At 44.2% G+C, this 23,293-nt stretch overlaps 1 protein-coding gene across 1 annotated transcript in view; it reads left to right on the top strand.

Annotated features, from left to right (window-relative positions):
- The window catches only part of WDR36 (WD repeat domain 36), a 58,178-nt gene extending 37,954 nt beyond the window's left edge, over positions 1–20,224 (top strand). The window contains exons 13-23 of the mRNA XM_073549853.1: positions 4,377–4,491; positions 6,668–6,833; positions 7,292–7,400; positions 7,503–7,582; positions 15,851–15,958; positions 16,575–16,675; positions 16,794–16,930; positions 17,146–17,262; positions 18,388–18,469; positions 18,568–18,755; positions 19,481–20,224. Of these exons, the coding sequence (XP_073405954.1) occupies positions 4,377–4,491; positions 6,668–6,833; positions 7,292–7,400; positions 7,503–7,582; positions 15,851–15,958; positions 16,575–16,675; positions 16,794–16,930; positions 17,146–17,262; positions 18,388–18,469; positions 18,568–18,755; positions 19,481–19,630 (1,353 nt within the window). The 3' untranslated portion in view covers positions 19,631–20,224. The remainder of the gene's footprint in view (positions 1–4,376; positions 4,492–6,667; positions 6,834–7,291; positions 7,401–7,502; positions 7,583–15,850; positions 15,959–16,574; positions 16,676–16,793; positions 16,931–17,145; positions 17,263–18,387; positions 18,470–18,567; positions 18,756–19,480) is intronic.
- Positions 20,225–23,293: the final 3,069 nt, after the last annotated feature.

Consider the following 23,293-nt stretch of genomic DNA (forward strand, 5'->3'; position numbering starts at 1 on the left):
TCGGTCAAGGGTCTTTCTCCCACAAGAGAAGATTCTCTCCCTGCAGCAGGATGTACGATCGCTACAGACCACACGATTTCCATCCCTCCGTGCAGCTATGAGGGTCCTGGGAAAGATGGTGGCGGCGATAGAGGCAGTTCCCTTTGCCCAATTTCACGCCAGGCCTCTCCAACAGGCCATTCTGTCGAGGTGGAACAGGTCGGCTCTGTCCCTGGATCGCCCTGTTCGCCTTTCATGCCGGATCAAGCGGTCACTCAACTGGTGGTTGACGTCACCTCTCATCCTCTTGGGGCGGTCTTTTCTTCCTGTTCACTGGCAGATTGTAACAACGGATGCCAGCCTCCTCGGCTGAGGTGCAGTGTTCCGCAATCACACTGTTCAGGGTCGTTGGTCGACTCAAGAATCTGCTCTGCCGATCAACATCCTAGAGATACGAGCGATCCATCTGGCTCTCGTCCACTGGGAGAAGCTCCTCAGGGGCCTGCCTGTCCGGATTCAGACAGACAATGCCACAGCGGTGGCATATGTCAACCGTCAAGGAGGGACACGGAGTGTCTCAGCCCTGGCAAAAGTGTCCAAGATCCTTCAGTGGGCAGAGATTTCGGTACCGACAATCTCCGCGGTACACATTCCCGGCGTAGACAACTGGGCCGCCGATTTTCTCAGCCGCGAGGGTCTCGCGGCAGGAGAGTGGTCCCTACATCCGGAGGTATTTCTTCAGCTCTGCCGTCGTTGGGGAACCCCGGACGTAGATCTGCTAGCTTCTCGCCTCAACAGGAAAGTCCCACAGTTTGTATCCAGGGCTCGAAATCCTCTCGCAGTGGGCGCCGACGCCCTGGCCATTCCTTGGTCGCAGTTTGAGCTCCCCTACCTGTTTCCTCCCCTGCCTCTTCTTCCCAAGCTGTTGAAGATCAAAGCAGAAGGAATACCAGTCATTCTCATCGCCCCGAATTGGCCCAGAAGGTCTTGGTTCGCGGACATTGTCAACCTTCTTGCGGACGCCCCCTGGAAGCTTCCAGACAGGGCAGATCTGCTGTCTCAAGGCCCGATTTGCCACCCCAATTCTCGGCCGCTCAATTTAACGGCGTGGCTGTTGAGACCGAGGTTTTCAAACGAGCAGGATTCTCCGGTCGAGTAATTCATACCATGATCCGAGCCAGGAAGCCATCATCTTCCAAAATTTACTACCGTACTTGGAAGGCCTATTTCATTTGGTGTGAGGCCAATAACATCGCGCCCATGTGCTTTTCGCTCCCTTCCGTTCTGGCGTTTCTTCAGGCAGGGCTGGATGCGGGGCTTGCTCTCAGTTCCTTGAAGGATCAAGTTTCGGCGCTGTCCATTTTGTTTCAGAAGACGGTGGCCTCCCACCCTCAGGTCAAAACCTTTCTTCAGGGCGTGGCTCACACGGCTCCTCCGTATCGAGCGCCCCGTGGATCCATGGGATCTTAATCTGGTTCTTGAGGTTCTGCAAGGTTCTCCTTTTGAACCTCTCAAGGATGTTTCCCTTTCTCTCCTCTCTTGGAAGGTAGCTTTTCTGGTGGCCATCACTACCATCCGGCGCATGTCAGAATTGGCGGCTCTTTCTTGCCGCTCTCCTTTCTTGGTACTTCACCAGGACAAGGTAGTTCTGCGGCCTCCGCCCTCTTTTCTTCCAAAGGTGGTGTCCTCCTTTCACCTCTATGAGGATATTGTTCTGCCGTCCTTCTGTCCGAGTCCAACTCGCCCTCGGGAGCGGTCCCTGAACAAGCTGGATCTGGTCAGGGCAATGAGAGTCTATCTGTCTAGGACGACTTCCTTGCGAAAGACACTCTCTTTTCGTCATTCCAGATGGGGTGCGGAAAGGTCACCCGGCTACCAAAGCTACTATTGCTCGCTGGATCAGATCGGCAATTTTGGAGGCCTACCGGGTTAAGCATCGAGTGGCCCCTCCGGGGATCAGAGCGCACTCTACCCGGGCAGTGGGTGCTTCCTGGGCGGTACGCCACAGAGCCTCCGCGCTGCACCTTTGCAAAGCTGCAACCTGGTCTTCGGTTCACACGTTTGTGAAATTCTACAAGGTCCACACCTACGCTTCGGTGGACGCCAGCCTAGGTAGAAGGATCCTGCAGGCAGCGGTGGTGAGTCCACTGGCCTGATGGAAGTTTGTTTCCCACCCCAGGGACTGCTTTGGGACGTCCCATGGTCTCTGTGTCCCCCAATAAGGCAAACGAGAAAACAGGATTTTTGGGTTGCTTACCGTAAAATCTGTTTCTCTGAGCCTTCATTGGGGGACACAGCACCCTCCATGTTCTACAACTCCTGTTCTTACTTTGGTTGATTGGTTACAGTTGAGTTGTTTGTTCTGTTTTCAATCTATTCTGTTACTTCTACTGCTTTCTCACTAACTGAGGAATTCCCTGCCGGTCGGTGGGGTGTACACTGCGGAGGAGGAGCTAACCTTTTTTTGTGCATAGTGTCAGCCTCCTAGTGGCAGCAGCATACACCCATGGTCTCTGTGTCCCCCAATGAAGGCTCCGAGAAACAGATTTTACGGTAAGCAACCCAAAAATCCTGTTTTTTGTCAATTTTCTGATGTTTTTACATTTATTTATTAAAATATTTACCTATGTTTACCATTACTATAAAATCTAATGTGTCACTAAAAAAACAATCTCAAAATCACTGGGATAGTTTTAAGATTAAAAGTTATTGCCATATAAAATGACACTTCAAATTTTGACCTGGTCACTAGGGGTTAGCAGATCAATTTTCCATAGACTTTAATGTTAAAAAAAAAAAAAAACACAGATTCAGTTGAAATCTTTTTTTTTTTTTTTCTTTTTTCTTGGTGGACAAAATAGTTGTCCGCATAATTTTTTGTCAACGGACTGATGCTTTATCTGTTATACCCGCTCATTACTGGACATGTGAACATAGCTTTTAGGTGCTTCAGTCATTGGAGTTAACCCCTTAGTGACACAGCCAGTCAGGGCTTTCATGACCAAGCTCTATTTTTCAAATTTGACAGTTGTAATAACTTTGCAATCCTTCCATCAACATATCAAGGATTCTGAAAGTTGTTTTTTTCCACTGCACATTGTGCCTTAATAATAAATTTCTGTTTGTTTTACATTTATTTCTGAAAATATTAGGAATTTGATGACTAATTAACAATTTTTAAAATTTTATACCCTTAAACCAGATTGTCAATGTTAAAGGGAATCTGTCAGCAGGTTTTTGCTGCCCCATCTGAGATCAGCATGATCTGGGGACAGAGACCTTGATTCCAGCTATGTCACTTTATTGGTTGCAGCAGTTTTGATTGAAAACTGTTCTACAGCAGAGCACAAAGACTCACTCAGCAAAGTGGCTTTTTTTCACCATCTTGCTCTTTGTCCCGTTCTACACCTGTCAGGTTGAGTGAGCAGTTATGTTATGCTAGTCCCTGATGCTGCTCCAGGAATTATATAAGAACTCTGAGACATTTGTCATGAGCGGAGTCTCTTATTCTCACGCTCATGCGTGCCTCAGACGGACGGAGTGCAGCCTTAAATATGTGGTGACAGCCATCTTGGATGACTTCACGGAGAAGATTCTTGCGTGACTGCCATAAAATGTTCCCTGTCATCACAAGAGCGTTAGCTGTGTGATGGTAGGGTGCCGATGGGCTGCTTATTACAAATGTAGCCGAACAGTGACCCCCCCCCCAGGCTGCCATGTATGGAAACCTATTAGATTCTGCCAGTCGCAGAGCCAGTTAGACTGCTTGTCAATGCTTGATAGACAAGGATTCTCTGTGAGACTCATATTTTGCAGTGGATTATGCAGGTATTGGTCATTTTAATGGTCAAGACCTCCTAGGTGACGCAAGAAAAAAAAGTCAAACTAAATTATAAGCAGTTAAAAATTGTTTTTCTGCATTAAGCAAGGTGGGTTTAATAAGATAATCACATTATCCTGCTCAGGGAACATAAATAATGCCAGTACGGATTACATAAAAAAGCAACTCAAACAACTCGGTCACCAAAATGATAAAATTGTGAATTTAAAAAATGTTAAACATGAAGAAAATGTAAAAGAAAACTTGTCTTGCAAAAACAAGTAATCTAGCTGCTTATATAGAAAAATAAAGTAATTGTTTCTGAAATAATGAAATGAATTAAGAAAAGCAAGCCTTTACCCAGACTGTACATACAACTGTGTGTGTGACGCCTCTAAGGACTCCATATCGGTGAGTTAGGAAACTGTCTAATGCCTCTCCATTTGCGTCACCGAGTCCTTGGTTGTCCGCAGTTGCTGCCCTCCACCTCCAGTTGGTTTTTGTCACCCTTGATTGAAGAATTGGGCAGTCATGGATTGTGTGTTGCTTGCAGCTTACATTTCTTGTTACTTTGCAGGCTGTAGAAATCACAAGCTGTGGGAATTTTGTAGTGATTGGATTGTCCGCGGGTAACGTGGATGTATATAACATCCAGTCTGCAATTCACAGAGGCTGTTATGGGAAGGAAAAAGGCAAGTTCTCCTTTGTGCATGCTTTTGTGTTCTCTCAGTACCTTATATACCTTTTGTTTACAAAATGCTTGAAAAGTGTGAGGAGATAGGTGCAATGTTTCATTGTGTTGCTCGGGAGTATGATGTCGGCCCCAAAAAAATAAATTCTAATCACATCTGTGATCCTATCCCACATTCACACCGCTAACTTATTTTAGTATATTCTGATTTTTATTTTTAACTACTAAAAGACTGTGCCAGTGTTTTGTACTTGGATTTTGGACTATTGGTGTCACCATGAGGAGTTATGTCAGTCTGCTGCCGTAGCTGCCCAGGCTAGCTCTCTCTGTTTTGCATGTCTTGGTGATGCGAAGCATATTGCATTTGTGTCTGCGGTCATTATAATAATGAGATGTGAACATGATGTGCATTCACACTGAAGTTAACGTGCACGAGTGCGCCTAGGAATGTTCGCTTCATGATTAATGTTGCAGCACATACAGGCTGCTGTACATCCAGTGAAACTTTTGCGCTGCACAACAGATAATCGTTCTCGGCAGAGTATCGACTTGTTTAAAACATCTTGCGTTGCCGAGAACAATGGCAGCCTGCAAGCACAGAAGCATCTATTATATACCATTCTGTGCGTATCAGGACTGTTCCCTGTATGTGTAAACAGTTTGTTAAAAAAAAAAAAAAAAAAAAATACACACACCCTAATTAGCCAATAAATTGCTGATCAGCTGTCATTTAGTGCCGCTGCTTGATTGTAAGCGCAGCTTTAATCTTGTTTGTTTGTGTTAAATGCTGCAGATATGGCATGGATAAATGAAACTAGTTGGAGTCTTCTAAAGACCTGTCACACACAACGATCTCGCTAGTGAGATCGCTGCTGAGTCACAAGTTTTGTGACGTAACAGCGATCTCACCAGCGAGATCGCTGTGTGTGTCAGCGATCAGTGACCGGCCCCCCTGCCGGGTATCACTGTAGGAAAGCCCTGGACATTTTTTTTTGGTCGCTGGTCTCCTGCTGGCCAGCACGCATCGCTGCGGGAGACCAGCAATCAGCTGGTAACTAAGGTAAATGCAGGGTTTCTAAGCACTGCTCTACATTAGTTACCAGCGCGCTGATGCAGGGAGCTGGTAACTAAGGTACACATCGGGTTTCTAAGAGACGCACGCCCCTTAGAAACCCGATGTGTACCTTAGTTACCAGCTCCCTGCATCAGCGCGCTGGTAACTAATCTAACGAATACAGCGACACCGCGCGCTCGGCGTCGCTGGTCCTGATCGCTGGTGAAGCTGTCTGTTTGGCAGCTCACCAGCGATCATGTAGCGGCTCGCCAGCGACCCTGACACGTTGATATCGTTGTCGGGATCGCTGGTGAGTCACTATGTGTGACGATATCTTAACAGCTTCAAGGTGGTGACACACTTACCTGATCGAAGCAGGAAGTCACAGATGCTGCCAATATTGGGTTTTGAAATGGGTTATTTGTAGTGATGAGCGAGTATACTCGTTGCTCGGGTGATCTCCAGAGTATTTTGGCATGCTCGGTGATTTAGATTTCCTCGTCTCCGCTGCATGATTTGTGACTTGTAGTCAGGCTGAATACATGTGGGAATTCCCTAACAAACAGGCATTCCACATAAATATTCAAGCTGTCTAGCAGTCATAAATCATGCAGATGAGGCGACGAAAGCGAAATCTACGAGCACACTAAAATACCCGGAGGACACCCGAGTAACAAGTATACTCACTCATCACTAGTTATTTGACCCAGTAAAATCTTTTTACTAACAGCTGATAATCTTGCCAAAAAAAAGAGTAAAAGTTACTTTATCAATCCCATACTGCTTCCCCTGCTGATGCTATCCTGGTCTCCTTGCCCGTCTCTGTTTACTGGTGTTAATTCATAATGCGACTTGTCAACACTGCGGCTTCACCGCTGCAGGGTCACATGACTTGGCGACGGCATTACTGGAGACACACCAACTGAGGCCAGCAGGGACAAGGAAGCACCAAGTGGCGGGGGATTGGGAAAGTGATTGTTAAATTTGTTGTATTATACCATTTATCTTCTGTAATTGATGTAATGGCCTTGATTATTTATTTTTTTTTTTTGTAACTGTAACCAATTGGCACGCCTGCATCCATATCCCAAGTTGTAAGGAATGTACTTCATATGTTTTTCAGCTCATGATGGCGCTGTCAGAGGGGTTGTAGTTGATGGTTTAAACCAGATGACTATCACCGTGGGCAGTGACAAACTCATGAAATTTTGGAAGTTCAAGTCTAAACAGTTAATGCACACAATAGATCTTCCAGTCTCCCCTACATCCACCTTACTCCACAGGGAGAGGTAAGTTGGATATCAGATGTTCCTCCTTCTGGATTGTATCATTTATTTTTACATTTTGTAAGAGTAGCATATTGGATTGTATGTGATTTACCTCCTCTACAACCTCAGATTTGGCCCTGCAGAACTGCACGTGATGTACAGTACCATTTAAGGCTATGTAAAACAAAAAACGCTGTGCACATGCTGCAGATTTTTCTGCGCAGATTTGGTGCGGAATTAAAAGAAGCAGCATGTCACTTCTTTTGTGCGGTTTTGCTGCAGTTTTCCACCTGCTCCATTATAGAAATCTGCAGGGGAAATCCGCACAAAAACTGAACTAAATCTGCACGTAAAACGCAGGTCATTTTACCTGCAGAAGCAAAATCTGCGCGGAAAATTCCACAGCAGAATCCGCACCGTGTGCACATATCCTTAATGTTTCTAATGGACTAATGATGAATAAATGCTTATCACTACAGCGGTATGTTGGCGGTCACCCTCGATGACTTCAGCATTAATGCTTTTGATATTGAAACTTGTAAACTGGTGCGAAGGTTCCCTGGACACAACGGAAAGATAAATGATATGGTGAGGACAGTCGCATCACTTTCATTTACCATGGACAAAAAATTATCTTTGTTGAAATGTATTTATCTATATATTATTTATAATTTTTTTTTTTCTTCAAAGACTTTCAGCCCTGATGGACGATGGCTGATGACTGCATCGATGGACTGTACTGTGAAAGTGTGGGACTTCCCTTCTGGATGGTAAGACTGACACACAACAGAGCCTTGCCTGGGCTTAGTTAGTAATCCCTGCTCCCTATTTTATCAGTGCCATTTATTATCAGCGCCTTGCTTTTTTTTTCTTTTTAATCATAGAAAGTTTAACCTGCAGCTCTTACTTTTGAAGCTGTGTGAACTTGTAAAGCAAGTAAAGTTTTTGTTCACTGTGATCGTTCAGCTCACTTAGCAGAAGGTGCACAACAGTGTGTATGCTATAAAAGTACCAGTTTTATGCCAAAAACAGCTTCTGGCATATTTTGTTGGTAGGCTTCAGTATATTGAAACAAAAGCATAAACATTAGGGAAGACTGAAAACTCGGTGTAAATGTGTGGGGTTAGAGCCAACTATCAAAGCACTGGGATATATTATTACACATGAATACAAGTTTTATTTTTAATCTGAGCCTCTTTCATTCCTCTTTTCCCTTCTCCTTGTAATTGTGTTTAGATTTATACAACCAGTAGTATTGACTTGGTGGTTTAAGAAAAAAACTCCTGAGACAGCACAATTGTTAAAATTACTTCTGCACATGTAAATTTTCTTCTACTGTAAAAGGAAGTAGTGTAAATCAATACAAGGGCATCCCGCCAACATAAAAGTATTAGATATTGGATAGATGTAAATAGGCCAATGACTAAATAGTATCATTCGTTTTGGTATTTTTTTTTTATATGAAAAGATCTGATCTGAAAATTGTAATTTCTTAACCAACCGTCTATATGTCTCTAAGAAGTTTTAGGGGAACACAGCCTCATTGACCAGACGTAACCTCGTTGACGTCACCACTGGTCACGGACGCTGCACTCGCAGCCGCTTAGTCACCAGTGGTTCTCCGCATGGACGGTCGCATCTTGTCACCGTCCAGGTTGAAACTATTAATCACCCAGACATGGATTACGGTGTGGGACAGAACGACGGACAGGTATGGTATATTGTTCTTCTTTATTCAGAAGCCACGACAGCACCGCGAGAGAGGGGATACGCCCTTCGGGGACAGGAAACCTACAGACACAAAAAGGGCGGCCCTCTCCCTCGCTTCAGTTTGGTTTCCTGTCCCTGACAGGTGAACCTCTGCAGACATACCTCGTGGCAGAAGATTCCCAGGGCTGGCGGGGTCGGGTCAGGCAGCGGGAGGGCTCCTGCTGCGGCTTCCCGGTGTCCTGGAGGTGCCCACGGCAGGGGGACTGTGCGTGAGGCAGCAGCAGCGCAAAGCACCTTCCAGGGGGAGGGTTGTCTTTAGGGGGCCCATCGCCACGTGTACGAGTAAGTACACGCGCGGGGGCCTCCCTTCTCCGGGTCGGGCCTGCTGGCGGCGTCCGGAGCGGTGCTCCTCCATCGGGGGGCCGGCGGCGCGGTATCGTCGGGTGCCCATCGCCGTCGGGGCGCGGCGGCTGTGACGCGTCTGAAGTGGCGGTCCCTGATGACGTGGCCAGGCATGCGCGGTGGGACCGGCAACGTAGGCCTCGCCGGACGCTGCGCTGGGTAAGCGTCGGCAGGCGGGGGGGGGGGGGGCACCGGAGTCCACGGATGGGCGTCGCGTGGGGGGCGCGCTCTGGAGGAGGGGGGGCGTTCCCTACGCTCAGTAGTACCGGGCAGGCCGCCGGGATCTGCCTGCTGGCCCCACCGGGGGCAGGTACCATTGGGAGAGGCCGGCCTATATAAGGAGGCTGCATAGGCACCTAGAGGCCTCTAGGCCAGGATTCATCGGAGCATGCAGCAGCATCAGTGGCATCGTCAGATCGTCCGCAGCAGGAAGGGCACCGCGCTTCAGCTTCACAGCGGCGGTCTAGTGGCATTAGCCGCGCTACAGAAGCGAAAGCCACCCAAAAGGAGAAGGATAAGTCCGGCAGGTCCTCAAGCCGCAGAGACATATCATCGGCTAAGAAGGACCCCCCACAGACTACGGTACCTCTTACTACAGACGGGTAAGTGATCTGCGTGAAAGTTCACTTAGTGATGTATTGTCTCCCCTTATGTTCTCTCTCTCCAAATTTAGCAGGGACAAAAGAGTTCCGCTAAGACCAAACACAGGGAGTGTGCTGAATGTGGCATTCCTCTCCCTGATGGCCATGGGAAGAAACTTTGCAGACCCTGCATCCAGAACCTAATAGCGGAAGAGACCCCAGACCTGTCCACCACCCTGAGGGAGTTGGTTAGACAGGAGATTAAGGGTTCTGTTAAAGCCCGCTCACAGGAAGGACGGGTTAGAGAAGTGGGACCCGGGCTCCAGTGTCCAGACTCAGGGAGTGACTCATGAGAGCTGATATCAGATTCATCCCCTTCATTCTCATCATCCTCAGAAGCAAGAGCAGGTCATCCTTGTTTTCCGCCGGACCAGATTAACCGGCTAGTAAAAGCAGTGAACACTACTATGGGGATCGAGGAGCCCCAGTCAGAAAGTTCCATACAGGATGTTATGTTTAAAGGACTGGTTAGGAAATCTCGTAGATCCTTTCCAGTTATCGGCAAAATAAATTCCCTGATTTCGCGGGAGTGGAAGAAACCCGAAAGAAAGGGTTCCTTGCCGCCAGCATTTAAGAGGAAGTATCCTTTTGACGAGTCAGCATCAGCTGCATGGGATAAAGCCCCAAAGCTTTATGCAGCGGTGGCCAAGGCCTGCAAAAGAACTTCTCTGCCTTTTGAGGATTTGGGTAGTCTGAAAGATCCACTAGACAGAAGGGCTGACATGTTCCTGAAAGGGTCTTGGGAAACTTCAGCGGGATCTCTTAGGCCAGCTATTGCAGCCACGTGTACAGCCCGGTCTATGATGGTGTGGCCAGACCGCCTAGAGGAACAGCTCAGGGACAAGGCCCCTAGGGAAGAAATCCTATCCTCTCTCCCTATGATTCAGGGGGCGGCAGCGTTCCTTTCAGACGCATTAGCAGACTCTGTAAGGCTAGCCGCCCGCAGGGCCATATGGCTGAAGTGTTGGCCAGGGAAAATGCAGGCCAGGTCGAAACTGTACAACATCCCTTGCGAAGGGGGACACCTGTTTGGCTCGATACTAGACGAGCTCTTGGAGAGGGAGGGCGACAGTAAAAAAAAACGGTTCCCCTACTTAGGAAGACCCTTTTACAGGCAGGACAATAACAGAAGGTGGTTTGACCAAAGAAGATCAAACAGAGAGAGAATGAGGGACGACACCGGCAGGAGGAAAGGTAGAGGATATATGTTTTCCTCTCGTGACCGCAGAAAGCCGCATTGACTGACGGACCAGGTCAGAGGCAGGCTGTTACAATTCTTCTATCCGGCCTGGAATGACATTTCAAATAGCCACTGAATCCATAGCGTCATTAAAACGGGGCTAAAATTTGAGTTCCGAGAAACACCTATTGATCGATATGTTTTGACTCCCATTCGTTCTTCCCCTGCAGAACAACGGGCATTAGAGTCTGAGGTCCGGGAACTTCAGCAGAAGGGTGTCCTGGTGAAAGTTCCAGAGGTACAGAGACGTAAGGGATTTCACTCCCAACCCCCCCCCCCCCCTTCTTCTTGTTCAAAAAGCCTGATGATAACTTCCGTACCATCATTAACCTTAAAGGCCTCAATAATTTTTTTTTTTTTTTTTTCTTTAATATATTCTATTAATTACAGTAGCGTACAGCAATTAGAGAAAAGACATTTCCAGACAAAATCAGAAAAATACAGTTCTCCTGAGCATACAAAACATTTTTTTTTTTAAACTATAAATTCCCCGGATACCCCACCTAACCCCCCCCCCCCCCCCCACTATCTTCTGCATTCTATTTAACCAGAATATGTTTATGGTATAGGAGTGTGGCCACCAATTCTTTTAAGAAGGTACCATTGAGTGTTCTCGAATTGGGATCTAAGTTGGTCTCTGGTGACCTGTGGTAGAGTCGGGATATATATGGACCATGTGGTTAGTAAACTACCTACTAATCTCTCTTTACATGTTAAGGCATCCAGCCAAGCCATGCGGAAAAGAAACATTATCTTAGATTGTATGAGTGTCTTAGGTGGCGGTACTGGCCTCAATAAATTTATTGTCATACGCACCTTCAAAATGGAATCAGTTAAATCTGCCATAAAGTTACTGTTTAATGGATGTTTAATGGTGGTGTTAGACCTTAAAGACGCCTATCATGTCCCGATACACATAGATCACCAGCGGTTCCTAAGAGTAGCAGTTTCATTGGGGGGAACAGTATGCCACTTCCAATTCAGAGCACTTCCCTTCGGGGTAGCAGTCGCACCACGAGTTTTCACTAAGATAATGGCGGAGGTTATGGGCCATTTAAACGAACAGGATATTCTCATGATCGCTTATTTAGATGACCTCTTGATTGTGGGACACTAAGTCGCATTGCACCACACAATTACAGAAAGCAGTAGCCAGCCTCCAACATTTGGGATGTATTATTAATTTCAAAAAATCGCGGTTGCAACCCATGGAGACGCAGCAGTTCCTCGGTCTGCTAATAGATTCCAGGTTGCAGGAGTGTCACTTACTGTAAACAAAGGTGGACAATATTCAGCGGTAAACAGCGCAATACAGAACCCTTCGGTCACTTTAAGGGGGGCAATGTCACTATTAGGGTCGCTCACTTCATGTATACCAGTGGTTCTCTGGGCCCAATACCACACCAGGTCCCTGCAGTGGGATGTATTACACAATACTTGCCAGCTAGAGAGGAAATTTACACTGTCCCAAGAGGCGATACATTCCCTAAGATGGTGGACTCGCAGACCAAACCTGCATAGAGGGGGTCCTTGGATAAATTAGGTCTCCCGAATCATAACCACAGTTGCTAGCCCCAAGGATTTGGGGTGCGCATATGGGGGAGATGTGGATCCAGGGGGTATGGTCACCATGGGAGCAGGACTACTCTATAAAGGAATTACTAGCAGTGGAACGGGCCTTAAGTGGTTTCCTTATGTCCCTACATGGCCGACACGTCAGGGTTCTCTCAATCAGGTAACCGTAGCTTACGTTAATCATCAAGGGGGAACGCGCTCCAGGGCTTTAATGGAGGTGGCAAATCATATCTTTCAGATAGCCGAAGTTCATCTTCTATCCCTTACAGCCCTCCATAAAAAAGTAAAAAACAATATTACAGCTGACTTCTTAAGCCGCAACAGACTCAGTCAAGGAGAGTGGGTTCTAAACATGGCCGTCGTCGAACAGATTGTGCGCGTGTGGGGGTCTCCAGAAATAGACCTGTTCGCCAACAGGAAAAACAGGCAGTTACATCAGTTTTGTTCTCTGGACCCCAGAGAAGACCCGCTCTCAGTGGACGCTCTCCTAATTCCGTGGAACTTCGGCCTGGCTTACGCCTCCCCCCCACTGAATTTAATTCCAATATTGCTGAGGAAGTCCCGGGAAGACAAGGCCCACACAATCCTGATAGCCCCATTCTGGCCCAGGAGGCCATTGTTTCCCTGCCTGAGGAAGATGTCAGTGACCTAGCCATGGATTCTCCCGGAGCTCCCAGATCTCCACTCCCAGGGTCCAGTATTCCACCCGCATGTATCCAATCTACATTTAGCGGCGTGAAATTTGAGGGGGCGCTACTGAGTGGGAAAGGCTTCTCTCGGGGGTTAGTCAACACCCTATTAAAAAGTAGGAAACCTTCCACGACAAACATCTACGTCAAAATTTGGAAAAGATTCTTGTCAGCCTCTGGGCCGGAGATTGGTCAGAGAATCCGTATTGGTCAGGTTTTGGAGTTCCTGCAGAAGGGGTTAGAGATGGGTCTGGCCACAAACACGCTCAGAGTCCAGGTCTCGGCCCTAGGGACATTATACAACTGTAACCTAGCGAGCAACTACTGGGTATCCAGGTTCATAAAGGCAGCGTCTAGATGTAGGCCCATCCTTAAAAAGAAGCTAGTTCCATGGGATCTGAACATAGTGTTATCAGCTCTAACAGAAGCCCCGTTTGAACCTATTGATTCTGCTCTTATTAAGGTCCTATCCTTCAAAACTGCCCTACTGGTCGCACTGCCATCAGCCAGGAGAGTTAGAGATTTGCAGGCTGTCTCTAGACTCTCCCCGTATACCCAGTTTAGGGAAGATAGAGTCATAATAAGACCAGACCCCTTGTATCTTCCCAAGGTTGCTTCAAAGTTCCACAGACTGCAGGAGATAGGCCTTCCCTCCTTCTGCCCAAATCCTGTTGGCCAGTCAGAGAGAAAACTTCACTCGCTAGATGTAAGGAGATGTCTCCTTGCTTATATTAGGGCCACAGACTCTTGGAAGAAGGACAAATCCCTATTCGTTTCCTTTCAGGGTGTTAGGAAAGGGCTTAGGGTGTCCAAGAACACTTTAGCCAGTTGGATTAGGGAGGCAATTTCTCTGGCTTATACGGCAGGTGGCGCAGAAGCTCCGGAAGGTGTAAGAGCACACTCCACTTGGGCTGTGGCGACATCATGGGCAGAGTGCTCGGAAGTATCCATTGAGGACATTTGTAAGGCAGCTACGTGGTCCTCTCTGTCTACATTCTTTAAACACTATAGATTGGATTTAGGCGACTCCTCTGATCTCACTTTTGGGAGAAAGGTGCTTGACGCAGCTATCCCTCCCTAGGCTCTTTACATCTCTGTAATTCTCTCGTGGTGCTGTCGTGGCGATTGAATAAATGCTTAGCTACTTACCGGTAGCGGTGTTTTCAGGAGCACATGACAGCACCTTTCCATTCCCTCCCTTTCTCTATTTTGTCAAGTATGGATCAGCACCTTTTTTCCTCGGAAGTTAGACCTTAGTGACGGGTGTAAACAGTATTAAATCATTTGTGTATATATATGTATATATAAGTTGCTACTAACCAGGGAGGTCCTCTCATGCTCTGTAATCCAACTGAAGCGAGGAAGAGGGCTGGCCTTTTTGTGTCTGTAGGTTTCCTGTCCCTGAAGGGCGGATTCCCTCTCTCGTGGTGCTGTCGTGTGCTCCTGAAAAACACTGCTACCGGTAAGTAGCTAAGCATTTTACTTTTATTGCAGGAGAACGAGGGCTTCGCTGGAATTAGGCGTTTAAATAAAAATGTAAAACTGTGTTTAGTCTTATTTCAAATAAAGGACATTATTCTGGCTCTCTTTATTTACCATACAACTATAGGATTAGTAATGGATAAGTGTCTTTTATAGACGCCTCTCCATTACTAATCCGTGGGCTTGGTGTCACCTGACAATACAAAGGTGACATCAACCCCACAAATATGAACCCCCACTTGCCACGCTACAGGGCAAGTGGGAAGAGTTGGGCAAAGCGTCAGAATTGGGCATCTAATAGATATGCCTTTTCTGGGCAGCTGCGGGCTGCTATTTTTAGGCTGGGGCCATTATCCATGGCCACTTACCAGCCTGAGAATACCAGCCCCTAGCTATCTGCTTTAGCAAGGTTGGTTGTCAAAAATGGTGGGACCCCACGCCGTTTTTTTTAAATTATTTAATAATTTAAAAAAAAACAGCGTGGGGACCCCTGTATTCTTGACAACTAGCCTTGCTGACAGCTGAGGGTTGCCGTCCCCAGCTGTGAGTTTTACGTGGCTGGTTAGCAAAAATACAGGGAAACCCACAGCATTTTTTTGTTTATTTATTTACAGCGCAGCAGCAGCTGATGAATACTCCCATCCTCCACTCCTGCTCTCACTAATTAGTGGTAGTAGGTGTCAGATGATGGGATCAGTAGTCCCATCAGCTGACACCAGTAACCGGAGGTAAGCTTTATACCTTCATCACAGCTGAGCGCGCTCGCTGTCTTTTGACAGAGTGGGAACCGCGGCTCTCTGACCGGCGGGGATGATTTCACCACCGATCAGAAGTGGTGTTTGCCACGCTGTCATGCACATGACAGCGTGGCAAACACTGGGTGTTCGGGCCCCCCATTCTAGTGAATGGGGTTCGGGTTTAGGTCCGGGTACTGTTCTGGTACCCGAACCCAAACTTTTTGTAACTGTTCAGCCAAACCCGAACATCCAGGTGTCCGCCCAGCTCTATATGTAATATATCAAAAAGTAGATTTGGCGTTCACCATGTCATATGATAAAAATAGCTGTTTATTTTCTTAGCATGATCAATGGGTATAGGTATATCCTGTTTTGAGAGTGTGCTGACCTTTCTTATTCTAATATATGAGGTTACTAATATCAGCAACTAATATTTTATCAGCCGTGGACGGACACCGTATTATTAGCATGTTAAAGAATAGAGCTGTGCATGTGGAAAGGAAAATGTCTAGGTTGTTTTGTTTTTTTGTGTGTCTTTTTCTTACTTTTCTTTTCCCCGCAGCCTCATCGACTGTTTTCTGTTGGATTCACCCGTTGTGAGTCTCACAATGTCTCCCACTGGAGATTATCTAGCAACTGCCCATGTGGATGACCTCGCCATTTACTTATGGTATGTTGTCTTTCAGAATACACTTGAAATTAAAGTAGTCTTTCTGTCAAAAGGCCTTGAGACCCAGATATCTCGTGGTTCTACAGCACACAGCTCTAATTATTCATTATATATCTATCCACATAAGGTGTGACATACATCTACAGTTTACTATCAAAAATTAATACCAAATTTCCTCTACTGACTGCAAGAGGAGAGACCAAAATGTATAGAAATTATACAATGACACCAATAGATTTCCATAATTCCCCAATGATTTGATTTGCAAATCTTCTGAAAAACATGATCTTTCATAATTTTCCATTTGGTTATGGGGAGGGAAACTTGAACCCCAAAGATATGTAACAGAAACAGAATATACAGAACACAGCCCTCATAAGGGCAGTAACCTGAAGGTTTTCATGTGTTGGGATCTGAGTGACCAGATATTAACCCATGTGAATGTCCATGATGCCTTCTGTTGGCATATCTAAGCCTTCCTCCTGCTGATCGTGTCCAGCACTATATTTAAGTCTACCACTTTGTCAGCTAACAATATGTTCAGATAGTTTCAGCATTAGTTTTTTATTTATGTATGTGTATATATAAAATGTGTGTTTTGGGTGTATTTCAACAGGGCAAACAAAACCTTGTTCTCCTTGGTTTCCTTACGACCTCTTCCGTCAAACTATGAGCCAATGGTGGTGATGCTTCCTGGTGCAGCCGACGACACTGAGGGTAAGTAGTCATTATACATATTCATGATGTCATTTTGTCGTACTCTTATTTTACTTTAATTTGATCAATGGTAGTTTTCTTGTTTTTGTGACCATTTACTTTTTCTTGGATTTTGAAGACATCGTTGAAATAGAAGATGCCACCGATGATGCGATGGAATATGAATCACCGGAACAACTGGGAGAAAAGTTGGTGACCTTATCACTCTTGCCTGAGTCAAGGTGGAAAAACCTCTTAAACCTTGATGTCATCAAGGTACTTATCCTCTGCAAGCTGAATGTAAAGTTTCCATAAGTGAATTTGAATCTCAAGATAAAGGATCATAAAATACATTATTGTATCATGTATATTGAGATAAGAGGGAATAGAGTTGAAAAGCAGGTTTTTGTTTTCACATGGTATGGGAGTTTTTACATTCTTAAAAGCTAAAATATTTTAAACATTTAGCATGTATGTCATTTTTCTTTCAGAGAAGGAACAAGCCTAAAGAGCCTCCAAAACTCCCAAAGTCTGCACCTTTTTTCATTCCAACCTTGCCTGGACTTGTGCCACGTTTTGCTTCTGAAGCGCAGGATGAATCCTCTCGGGTGAATTGTTGTTTCCTGCTCTGTTATTACAGTAGTGGAGTATATGTATGCATATGTGTGTGTGTATTTATATACATATTACAATATACAATTGAGGGTTATGAGTTATATCATGATCCCTCCTGGGAATGACTTGATGTCAGAGGGTCACATCTCAGACAGCAGAGCTTCCCTTATGATGAAATTGCATGGAGTGTACAACCGAAGTTCTCCACAGGAAATGACACAAACTCCAATCAAAGTCGCTGTTTGTGACTAAGGGACAATAGTCCGTGTTACAGCAGGCAAGAGGGATAATGGGATAGGTAGCCGAGCATAGAGGATTAAAATGCAGGATGAAATTCTGAAATTGAGATGGATACTGAACTCATGCAAGTACACCATGAATAAAGAAAGAAATATACAGTACCAGTCTCAAATAATCACAGTACCCATAAGAATGTTGACTCATGCTAAATTTTCTATATAAGGAAGATCTGAATCATATATTATAACTTTATTTGTGAAAAAAAGATGTTTTATGAGTATAATACACACAAAAAGATTAAAATGTTTTTTTTTTCAATATATATGGGTACACAAGGTTTCTGATCCACAAAGGTGACAAGAAAGCAGTGGCCGGAGGTTATGGCAAGGATCATATAGTAATGGAACAAAATACCGGTATATAATAGTATCAGCATAATTTACAAAGATAGCCATATGATAGGATGGTAATTCAAATTAAACAGTCTTTTGATCCTGATTACAGAAAAGACTCAATGAGTTTATCTAAACCGATCATGCTGCTATGAAACCCATAAGGTCCGGTCATAGCGTCATTCTGGTATCCGTTATACAGTAGAAATATAGTAGAGAAGTCAAAGGATTAATTACCCTTTTTGTAGTGATTCCTGCCAAGACTGCGGCCACTTTCCCCGACACCCGTTTCTCGTTTATGTCGTTTCTTCAGGCCCACATGAAAAGCCTTGCTTCTTTTTTTTCAGATAGCACACCATTCCTGTCATTGTAGCTCAGCTCCATTGTTTTTGGAAGCAATCTCCAGTTAAAAAACAACTTTTACTACCAGTTTTTGCATGTGACATATATTAACTTGTTTTTATTTTACTTTTTGCATGCTTCTAGTCTAAGATTGTAAATCTTGGAGTTCTTGAACGGAAATCTGCTTTTTGTGTCAAGCTTGAAGAATCCCTTGTCCATAACAACTGTAAGTTCAAATAGATTTTGCGATTGAGTCCATTTTTGTGGGAAAGAAGGGTATACAATAGAAGAACTAAAAGCCTCTGTATGTGCTGATCGTTGCAGATGAAATTCCTCTCAAAACTATAAAGGAGTTAGGACCTTCTAACATTGATACAGAGATACGAAACCTGGCTCCAGAAGGAGGTGGTTCTGTAGAGGTGATGCAGAGTTTCTTAAAGATGATTGGGAGCATGCTGGAAACAAAACGTGATTTTGAGCTAGCCCAGGCATACCTTGCCTTGTTTTTAAAGGTGAGTGTTTTAATCTTCATAATTCCAGATATTTAGATCTGTCTATGTAGCTAATAACTGAAAAAATGAAACATACTAGCATTGAAATGAAAGTCCCCTTACGGGACTTGAACCTACGATCGTCTTATCACCTACTCTGTACAACAGTACCACAGTATCGCTATGTATAGAAAAATAACGGTCTCCTTTGAAGGTCAGCCCTATACTGAGATTCAATGGAGCTCCTTGATGGCAGGTACAGTGGGGGTCTTAAGCAGACCCTCAGCTGCCATAGGAAACCATCGGCCGCATGGAATGACGTGTCCCCCCGTGCTGGCATTCTGTTAATGTGACTGACTGAGATTGACAGCGACATTTAACTGGTTAAGTGACAGTCTGAGCTCTGCTCCACATGCTGCGCAGCTGTTATAAGCAGATCCTGTGATACACAGCCATGATCTTGTCTGGTATGGGGTGGGCTCAGCCAGTGAGACCGCTCCATACCCCTGCTCCAGATTTGCGCCGTACCTGTACGGTGGATGTTCAGAAGGAATTCATTATACAACAGCCCAATAAAATCATCAGAATAAAATTCACATTTGTGAAAGCTTATTGATTAACAGGGACGGAGTTGTCTTGGCAAGGTTTAGGAACAGAGGCACAATGCTGGCCTTGATCATTCATTTCTTGTAACTCTCATTTGTGTTTCACTTTCCTGTTCATTTCCTCATCTGAATGTTTTACAGATCCACCTCAGGTTTATCTCCTCACAATCAACATTATTAGAAGAGATTTCCGTATTATCAGCAAATCTGGAAGAGACCTGGCTTCACATGCAGACCTTGTTTAACCAGAGCTTGTGTGTGCTAAACTACATGAAAAGTGCTTTATTGTAAATCCTTGAAATTTCACTGTTCAGAAAATGAAACCCTTTTTTATAGTCAATGCGGAGATTTGTGCAGTGGTGCTCGCCATGTGCATGTACTATGGCAGGATGAGCAGTTGTTTTATAACATGACTGCGGCTGGTAAGGATTGCTGAATCTGTCCTTGAACTGCCATTTTCTTTGCGAAAGAAAGGGGGATAGTACCTACTTGCCACTTACGGAATATTCAGCATTTTGGAAATCTAGTGATTGTGACTTGGGGTACTTTTTTTTTTCTATGAATGTAATATAATCTGAATTTATTGCTCTTTTAGAATGTTATAAGAATAATTGTCAACTAGCAAAAGTAAGAATGGCCTTTTCAAAAGTTTTTAGATACAATTACTGCTCCTGAAATGCCGCGACTTCATCTGGAACAATATTGTAAGACGACTACACACAATCATGTGTAAATATAATTACATTTATATGTTTGTTGTTTGCCATATTTTACTATATTTAAGTCACGTTGCAGATTCACCAAACTTTTACAGTATATTTGTTGCTGGGAAAGCAAAGAAAATATATATATATTTAATAAAAAAAGCCTGTTTTTTGGTTGAAATCTGCTTTTTGTGGTCACCACACAGAAATGGCAAGGTTTTTTATAGCACTTTGCCTGTGTAATACACAAATCAAAATATGTTGTAAGTGATTAAGACTACAATGCTCACATATCTACTAGACCATAAAGGCTCATCGTCTGCAGTAACAAATCACTCAGGTTACTTCACTTTGAGGAGCGCTAAATGTTGGACATACACAAAGTAATCCCACAATTTCTTCTTGTAACCCCTTAGTGATTATATAATGTATATATACTTAATATGGTCGCAGGAGGTGTATGAAGTGGGCTCAAGAACTGATGTAGCCGGCATCTGAATGTTGCAGCAATGTCTGAAGTGAGCACCGATTTGCTGCTGTTTAAGCATTTGGATGCATCTGTCAATCACTAATGGCATCATTTAACCCCTTTCCAGCATTGGATGTACTAATATGTCCTATGTTGTAGGGAATTTCGATAAATGGGCATCCAGGTTATCGTACAGGCACAGGAGCTGTTTCTCAGTACAGTCTCTGCAGTAATGTGGCTTAACTGATAGCAGAATTTCTGCAGTCATAACCAGGACAGGTGCAAGCACCGTCCTTGGCTGACTTAACCTCTAAATGCAAGATCAATAGCAATAGCGGCATTTAGATGGTCATGACAGAGATGGTGGATTCATCTCTCATCCTATCCTGTCATCCGAAGGTCAAACGATCTACTGGGTCTACCAGGTACGGTCTTTCGTTATGAGGAGAAAAAGGAAAGAAAAAAAAAGTCCAACTACCGCAAAAATATTTTTTTCAGAAAAATGTTAAAACATTTATTTGAATGTTCTAAAAACAAGAAAAATAGATAGCATTAGGCCCACATGTTTGAGCGCTACCATGCTCTTAATCATAGCACTATTATATGACAATGAAAAAGTTTAAATACAAGAGGGTATGCTGAACCATCACATGAGTATCCACCCACAACAGATTTAAAAAACAATTCAAGGAAGCAATAAAGGAAAAAATAAATATATTAACTACTTAATGACCTATGACGTGTATATCCATCATATGTCGCCTCCCCCTCTATGGTGCCGACTTGGGCGCTGAGCCCACAGCTTTTCCGTCACATGACAGCTGATCTGATCAGCTGACATGTGCCCCTAACAGCCACAGGTGGAATCGTGATACACCCACGGCTGTTACCTAGTTAAATGCCGTCATTAATCTGACAGCGACATTTAACTCATTCAAATCGGATGCGTCTTGGCTCCTTGCATCGGCACCCCTGTCACATGATCGCGGGGCGCAGATGGGTTGGCATGACAACCCGGGGTCTGCAGGAGACCCCTGTGGTTGTCATTGCCAAACTGCTATGAGCTTTTCTGTTATACACAGCAGGGCTGCATCAGAAGATCGCAACTTCTAGTCTCCCATGGAGACTATTGAAGCAAGTAAAAAAAAATAAATATTACAATTCATTGTAAAAGTTCAACTACACATATACTTGGTATCGCTGCATTCAGAGACGTCTGATCTATCACTATATAAAAAGAAATCATCTGATCGGTAAACGGCATAACGAGAAAAAAATCAAAATTCCATATTGGTCGCTGCAATACTGCAATAAAATTCAATAACGGGCGATCAACGCATTGCTTCTATCCCAAAATTGTATCAATAAAAACAACAGTTCGGCAATCAAAAAATATCACCCAGACCCAGATCCCGAAAAATGGAGATGCTATGGGTCTCGGAAAATGGCAACTTTTTTTTTTTGTTTACAAACTTTGGATTTTATTTTTCACTACTTAAATAAAAAAGAGCCTATACATGTTTGGTATCTACAAACTCATAATTATCTGGGGAATCCTAATGACAGGTCAGTTTTAGCATTTGCTGAACATGGTAAAATCAATGGAGTCGGTCAAAAGTAACACTCGTCTCGCCAAAAACAAGCACTCACATGGCCATATGCACAAAAAATTAGAAAAGTTTTGGCTCTGGGAGGAAGGGGAGCAAAAAAACTAATTCAAGAATGGATATACCCCTGGTCTTTAAGGGGTTCAGTGGAAAATGGGGGCATATCTAAAGAAGAATGCAATGCTGTTTGCAGGGCAAGCGTTAGAAGAGCTAAAGCCAGTAATGAAGTGAGGTTTGCAAGGGAACCCAAAAGCAGTAAAAAAAAAGGATGGTGGAGTATGTCAAAAGAAAGGTCAAAGATGCTATAGGATTTTTGCATGATGAAAAAGGTGAAGTGGTCAAAAATGATGTTGAGAAGGCCAAACTGTTAAATTCCTGTTTTGAATGTGTTCTTGAAAGCAATTGTAACTTCAACTAATCTTCTCACTGCAATCAAAAGAATCCACACTATCTATAAACAGAGATGGTGAGGGAACACTTAGCTAATTTACATGAATTTAAATCTCCTGGTTCAGATTAATTACATCCTAGGGTACTGAAAGAGTTGGCAGAGGAAATTTCAGAATTTTTGCCCTTCTCCAATCTTCTGGGACTTCTCCTGTTCTCCAGGAATTTTCAAATGTTGTCCCTATCTTCAAAAAGGAAATAAGATGGAGCCAGGACATTACAGGCCAGTGAACCTTACTTCTTTACTAGAAAAGATCTTTGAATAAATTATTAAATGGCATGTATGTACAGTGGGTACGGAAAGTATTCAGACCCCTTAAAATTTTTCACTCTGTTTCATTGCATCCATTTGGTAAATTCAAAAAAGTTCATTTTTTTTCTGTTGAGTACTGCAGAAATTCTTTTGTAACCTTGGCCAGCTTTGTGCCTTATCACAGTTCTGTCTCTGGGCTCCTTGGGCAGTTCCTTTGACCTCATGATTCTCAATTGGTGTGGCATGCACTGTGAGCTGTGAGGTCTTATATAGACAGGTGTGTGTCTTTACAAATCAAGTCCTATCAGTTCAATTAAACACAGCTGGACTCAAATGAAGGAGTAGAACCATCTCAAGAAGGATCACAAGGAAATGGACAGCATGTGACTTAAGTATGAGTGTCTGAGCAAAGGGTCTGAATGCTTATGACTGTGATATTTCAGTTAACTGAGTACCCTATGTTATTCATGGACT

Source organism: Dendrobates tinctorius, unplaced genomic scaffold (genome assembly GCF_039654945.1).
Source record: "Dendrobates tinctorius isolate UK_male_01 unplaced genomic scaffold, ASM3965494v1 ptg000003l, whole genome shotgun sequence".
In the NCBI taxonomy this organism is placed as follows: Eukaryota; Metazoa; Chordata; class Amphibia; order Anura; family Dendrobatidae; genus Dendrobates; species Dendrobates tinctorius.